The 6,769-nt window shown below is 32.8% G+C and overlaps 2 protein-coding genes across 2 annotated transcripts; both read right to left on the minus strand.

Moving 5' to 3' along the window:
• Positions 1-520: 520 nt before the first annotated feature.
• LOC149192818 (uncharacterized) lies at positions 521-1,006 on the minus strand. Its single transcript, XM_089407127.1, has one exon. The coding sequence runs from the start codon at positions 1,004-1,006 to the stop codon at positions 521-523; it is 486 nt and encodes a 161-aa protein (XP_089263253.1).
• A 4,754-nt stretch (positions 1,007-5,760) lies between these two features.
• LOC149192819 (uncharacterized) lies at positions 5,761-6,246 on the minus strand. The gene has a single exon (XM_089407128.1). It carries the CDS (start codon positions 6,244-6,246, stop codon positions 5,761-5,763), a length of 486 nt encoding a protein of 161 aa, XP_089263254.1.
• Positions 6,247-6,769: the final 523 nt, after the last annotated feature.

Below are 6,769 nucleotides of genomic sequence, written 5' to 3' on the forward strand. Positions count from 1 at the left end.
CTATATGTCGAAACTAGCCTCTTTGCTCTTATATTCCACTAGTTTTTTCATAGTCTGTATATCCACAAAGTCTGTATATCCACAAAGAAATGTTATATCACCTGAGAAGCAAATTCTGGAATGTAATTTTTGGAACAGCTATAAACTTTTTTTAGCCCCCACCCCCCAAAATTAAATTATAACGTAAAATGCAATACGTCTTATGAAATGGTATAGGAATTCTACGCAGGAGTTTTTTATATTTTGATATTAAATTTGATCCAACTTGTTTGTCAGCATAACTAGGATATTATCACAGATGTTCTGATAATTACTGCAAAATTTCAAGAGATTTCGTTAAGAATACGTTCCAATTCGCTAAAATGCAGCAGCGAAAGGAACCCTAAAACATATAAGATTTTCAGGAAATCAATGCCCGGATGTTAAAGTGAGATGATGATCAAAGTACAATCATATTATTCTTCTATCAAAATTTAGATATCATCGCCTCAAAGTGTTCGGGGCCTTTTGTATACACTTGTTATTGACCTTTTAGTGTTGAAGCTACAGAACGAGCCCAGAGTTTGAGATGTTCTTTCATATCCACTCCTCCTGCATTTGAGTTTGGTAGCTCCCAGTTTTGCAAGGGCGATTCTTGAAACTCCAAAATCTTGGCGCTATTTTCATGATTGATTAATCGGTTCAACCCAGGAAGAAGAAGCTGCAATCGCGGGGTCAACTGGTCCTTCCTGAACTCAAAGCCAAGATCCATAAAACCTTTTAACTCTTCGAATTCTGTATCCATTCTGCTCTTGGAACCTCTCTTGTTCTCCTCGTGTGCCAATTCCTTCCCAGCTGAAATGGTCTCCAACTTTGGCAGCGCGTTTGGATAGCAAAGGGGTCGAGTGTTGGGTTGAGCCACGTCCAGGGACATATGATGAGGTGAGGATTTGCGCTGCCTTCTCTCAATAAGCGGAGCATGGGGGGACTGCCCTCCTTTCATTGCAGCTGCTGAAAAATCGGTCATGGTATTGGGATATTGAAACCAGACGAGCCTGTGACACGTGATTGTGTTATTACTGAACTGAGGAATCGTTGTAATGAGCCTTATGCCACTGTCGGACTATAATACGAATTAATATGGTAAAAAGATGACATCACCGCACGTGTTAGAAACGTAAAACGTGTTTAAACGTGGATTTATGAGTTAGACCTAAAGTTCGTTTTCCTGAGTCGATTCGAACAGCGTATGACGTTGAGCGACGGATGAAAACCAGAGAGGAATTTCGTGATATTTTAAAGTCGATGATAACGTAAAAAAAATGAGTGGTCTTAGAGATGGACTTAAATATACAATCATGTTTTGTGTGTGCAAAATTAAAGCCTAAAGCTTGGATATGGATGGAGATGTGCGAGGTCGTATAACCTCCACGACGGCTTAATGAGTAATTGAAAGGCATGTCAGTCTTCGTAGAGCGACGTCGCCATTGTTGCGCCTTGTCCTCGAAATCTCTGTGGTCATTCGATCCCGGAGGAGTAGCCTTCTAACCTTACATTCAACATCAATCGGTCAATGAAAAATACTCATTGAGCCGTTTCAGGTTTTTCCAATTCAACGTCGAGACGTCTCAATAAAGACTCGGGTCAAGTCCACTCGGTAAACCGACCAATCTCAATAACTGCGTAAATTTTAAGAATGGTCTGGTCGTGTGTCTTGGTAATCCAAGCAATTTCGAATACTGTATGAACTTTATGAATTGTGTGGATGGATAGTTACTATGAAACATATGTGAATTTTGTTTGAAATAGTAGATGTGTAAACTACAGGTTTGGATTTAAAAAAATATATATTATTTTAGTATATTAAAATTGAATAGTTGTAACTCTGGAAAAAGCAAAAATATTTAAGATTTCATATGCATGTAAGTTTTGTGAGTATAAATTTAAATAAAATGCAAGATAATTTATTTATATATATATATATATATATATATATTTTTGAAAATTTGGAAAATTTAATAGATTTAATAAATATTTAAAATTATTGAAAATTATGATTATTACTAATTTTAGATGTTTATCAATGTGTGGAAAAGGGATATGTTTGTTTTCTGTAGTTTATTAATTTTTTTTGTTTTTGATAATGGGTGGAGTGGCACTTGAAACAGTGGACAAGTTAAACTTTTGTGTTACATATGTTTGTTTCTGACGTTTTTAACAACTGAAAGTCTAATGGGTGGAGTGTGCAGCCGAAACATTGTAGAGGCTAAACTTCTTACACGTGTCTCCCAAAAATTTCAACAATATTAACTGCTAAAGTCTACATTCTCTTACATTTAATTACAATGTCTATATTCTCTAGTATTTGCTACATAGTATCATTTTCTTACATCATTTTATTGACATTTTCTGATTTTGGGTTGTTGATTGACAATTTTAAGTGAGATTAGTGACCAAATCCAACATTTTGTACCTACTACTTTAAATGTTTTTCTTAAATGAGAAAATTCATGATGATAATAGTTTAAGATGTGCAGTGATATTCATTCTATTGGACTTTAGAAATCACAAAAAATATTAATATACCCAATTCTTGATTAATTTTAAAGATTTTTCTAAATTCTCAAAATCCGAATAATTCATAATGACAATTAATTAATGATTTGCCCAAAACCAAGTAATAAGAGAATTACAACTCAAAACACAAAATAAAAGATTAAAAGTTGAAATGTAGAAAAAACACACACATATATAAATTAAATAATATATTACAAAAAAACAATTACAAAAAAATACAAAAAATCTTAAAAAAAAAACAAAACAAAACAAAATTATTACCCAAGACATAATTAAAAACCAAAACATGAACATCAAATATTTTATTATATTAATAAATAAATAAATTTAAAAAAACCAAAAATTTAAATAGGAAACCAAAAATCAAATTTGAAACCAAATGTTTGAAAAAAAACTCACCCAAAATCCAAATGTAAAACCAAAAGTTAGAGAAAGAATTTACGAAAAAAGATACAATTAACCTAATTTCCTTATATGCTCATTCACAATCATAAAGTAGTTGTGAATGACATATCCACGCAACTTCACATCCCATCCATTATTAGTGGGGAAGTGCATATAGTTTTTAATTGAAATCGCATCCATTAGAGTATTATTAATAGTGAAGTCCATATAGTTTTTAATTGAAAATCAAGATGGTTGAAATTTTATTTTTATAAAATTTTATTTATAATTTTTTTGTTTGTCAAATTGTTTGTGATTTTTTAAGATTGACATGTGGTTTTTTTAGGGTGTTTATTTCATCAAAGTTATTTGGAGATCGCACTTTATCTGGGCTACATCAGGGTTCACCTGACTAGATTTTTTAGCGCATCTCTTCCCCCTAGCACAGGGCACAACTACCCGGGTGAGGTTCGATTCTGAATCACCTTAGTGATGAGGCTCACCCTCAACTGTTTGTGCTAGTGTGGCTCACTAAAATTTCGTTTATTAATTTTAAAAGTTAAATTAATTAAAATATCTAAAATTGGTTTTTTTTTTAAATTATTGTGAAGGATATTAATTAGTTAAATATTTTTATTTAGTGGAAAATTTTAATAATAAATTTTAAAAATAAAAGAAAAGTTTTGTTTAAAAAATGTTATTTGATAATTTTTAAAATTTTAAGTGTGAGTTGTATTGTAGTTTATATGTTTTAGTTTTTTTGTTAATTTTTTATTAAATTTATATATTGATTGTTTCAAGGCTTTTTAGAGCTCCAAATCTATTTATACATTTAAAAATGCATTTCTAAGTAATAAAATATAATGATATCGCCAAGAAATGTATCATTCGTTACTAACCAAAAAACTTAAAATGTAGAAAACTTGCATTTGGGTATAAGTTTTGAATTAAATCACTAAATAGCTCGTTATTCTCCCCATCCATAATACAAATCCAAAATACACACAAATGAAGATGTTCACACACACACAAAAGAATCTGACAGAAAACCAAAATCCTAACGATAACCAATAAAGTCTAAATGTTCTACCTTATGAGCTTTTTCACGAAAATCTAATGATTAAATTCCCGATGAGATCACAAATTTTTGTTACTCAAATTGTGTTTTTGAATGTATAATTATGTTAGATTGCATGTTTTAATGTAAAAATAAATTCATAGCCTTGAAAAACTCATAAAGAACTAGATTACACATATTTAACAGCTCAAATATGCAATACATTATAATTTTCTCATCAAGTAGAGTACATGGAAGCTAAGTAACTAAAGAAGAAATTTAATTATTACCTGTTCTTACCAAGCTTGGATTGGTTCATAAATTAGCTACAAAGTCAAAATGTGGCAATCAAATTGTAATTTACTTGCATATAATTTAGTGTATCACTCCAAAACCAAATACATTGATCTTGATACTCACTATATTTGAGATCTTGTTGTGGATGTTGTTATTTCTTTAGAGTATTGTTCCATTGAGCAATAGTTCATAGGTATCTTCACCAAACATGTGACAAACGTAAAGTTTGTGAATCTTTAAAAGTTGTTGAGAATGTGGAAACTTGTCATCAAGGGGATGTGTTGATGTAATATCATATTCGTCCATAAATCTTCTCTCTTGTTAGTCATCATTAAAGGGGTGTTGAAATGAGTTACTTTAGAAGGTAATAATGTCTAATGTTATGTGAGAATAAGTTGTAATCTTATGTAAAATAGTTAACGCACATTAATAATGGAGTAAAATACCTTTGTTATCATTCAATATATAAATATGTGAAACTACATTTATCCCACATGTATTAATGAGATGTAATTACTTCAAATTTCTTGTTGTAAATGGTAAAGAATTTGTGGAGGTACTCTCAAGTGTAAGCTTGGAGATTTTTATATAATTGGATTTTTTTAGTCCAATTATATAGGCTTATATGAAAGAAAACTTGCTCTTGGTTTTGATAGTGATATATCGCTCAAATTATATCTACCTATATATACCTATATATGGTTATTAATCTTGGTTTTGATCAGTGATATATCGCTCAAATTATATCTACCTATATATACCTATATATGGTATATATGGTTATTAGTCTTAAGTACTTATGTTCTAGCTTTTAGTAATAGCCTGGTCTACTTTCTTAGTGGTATAACTAGCTATATATATCTACCTATATATGGTTATTAGTCTTAAGTACTTATGTTCTAGCTTTTAGTAATAGCCTGGTCTACTTTCTTAGTGGTATAACTAGCTATATGTCGAAACTAGCCTCTTTGCTCTTATATTCCACTAGTTTTTTCATAGTCTGTATATCCACAAAGAAATGTTATATCACCTGAGAAGCAAATTCTGGAATGTAATCTTTGGAACAGCTATAAACTTTTTTTTAGCCCCCAGCCCCCAAAATTAAATTATAATGTAAAATTCAATACGTCTTATGAAATGGTATAAGAATTCTACGCAAGAGTTTTTTATATTTTGATATTAAATTTGATCCAACAAGTGATCCAACAAGTTTGTTTGTCAGCATAACTAGGATATTATCACAGATGTTCTGATAATTACTGCAAAATTTCAAGAGATTTCGTTAAGAATACGGTCCAATTCGATAAAATGCAGCAGCGAAAGGTACCCTAAAAGATATAAGATTTTCAGGAAATCAATGCCTGGATGTTAAAGTGAGATGATGATCAAAGTACAATCATATTATTCTTCTATCAAAAGTTAGATATCATCGCCTGAAATTGTTCGGGGCCTTTTGTATACACTTGTTATTGACCTTTTAGTGTTGAAGCTAAAGAACGAGCCCAGAGTTTGAGATGTTCTTTCATATCCACTCCTCCTGCATTTGAGTTTGGTAGCTCCCAGTTTTGCAAGGACGATTCTTGAAACTCCAAAATCTTGGAGCTATTTTCATGATCGATTAATCGCTTCAACCCAGGAAGAAGAAGCAGCAATCGCGGGGTCAACTGGTCCTTCCTGAACTCAAAGCCAAGATCCATAAAACCTTTTAACTCTTCCAATTCTGTATCCATTCTGCTCTTGGAACCTCTCTTGTTCTCCTCGTGTGCCAATTCCTTCCCAGCTGAAATGGTCTCCAACTTTGGCAGCGCGTTTGGATAGCAAAGGGGTCGAGTGTTGGGTTGAGCCACGTCCAGGGACATATGATGTGGTGAGGATTTGCGCTGCCTTCTCTCAATAAGCGGAGCATGGGGGGACTGCCCTCCTTTCATTGCAGCTGCTGAAAAATCGGTCATGGTATTGGGATATTGAAACCAGACGAGCCTGTGACACGTGATTGTGTTATTACTGAACTGAGGAATCGTTGTAATGAGCCTTGTGCCACTGTCGGACTATAATACGAATTAATATGGTAAAAAGATGACATCACCGCACGTGTTAGAAACGTAAAACGTGTTTAAACGTGGATTTATGAGTTAGACCTAAAGTTCGTTTTCCTGAGTCGATTCGAACAGCGTATGACGTTGAGCGACGGATGAAAACCAGAGAGGAATTTCGTGATATTTTAAAGTCGATGATAACGTAAAAAAAATGAGCGGTCTTAGAGATGGACTTAAATATACAATCATGTTTTGTGTGTGCAAAATTAAAGCCTAAAGCTTGGATATGGATGGAGATGTGCGAGGTCGTATAACCTCCACGACGGCTTAATGAGTAATTGAAAGGCATGTCAGTCTTCGTAGAGCGACTTCGCCATTGTTGCGCCTTGTCCTCGAAATCTCTGTGGTCATTCGATCCAGTGGAGTAGCCTTCTAACCT

Source organism: Pinus tabuliformis, chromosome 2_2 (assembly GCF_031772625.1).
Source record: "Pinus tabuliformis cultivar Carrire ecotype Pingquan chromosome 2_2, CPIR1, whole genome shotgun sequence".
NCBI classification, from domain to species: domain Eukaryota; kingdom Viridiplantae; phylum Streptophyta; class Pinopsida; order Pinales; family Pinaceae; genus Pinus; species Pinus tabuliformis.

Coding starts and splice junctions, on each gene's coding strand:
- LOC149192818 (XM_089407127.1), bottom strand. CDS start 1,006: ATGACCGATTTTTCAGCAGCTGCAATGAAAGGAGGGCAGTCCCCCCAT.
- LOC149192819 (XM_089407128.1), bottom strand. CDS start 6,246: ATGACCGATTTTTCAGCAGCTGCAATGAAAGGAGGGCAGTCCCCCCAT.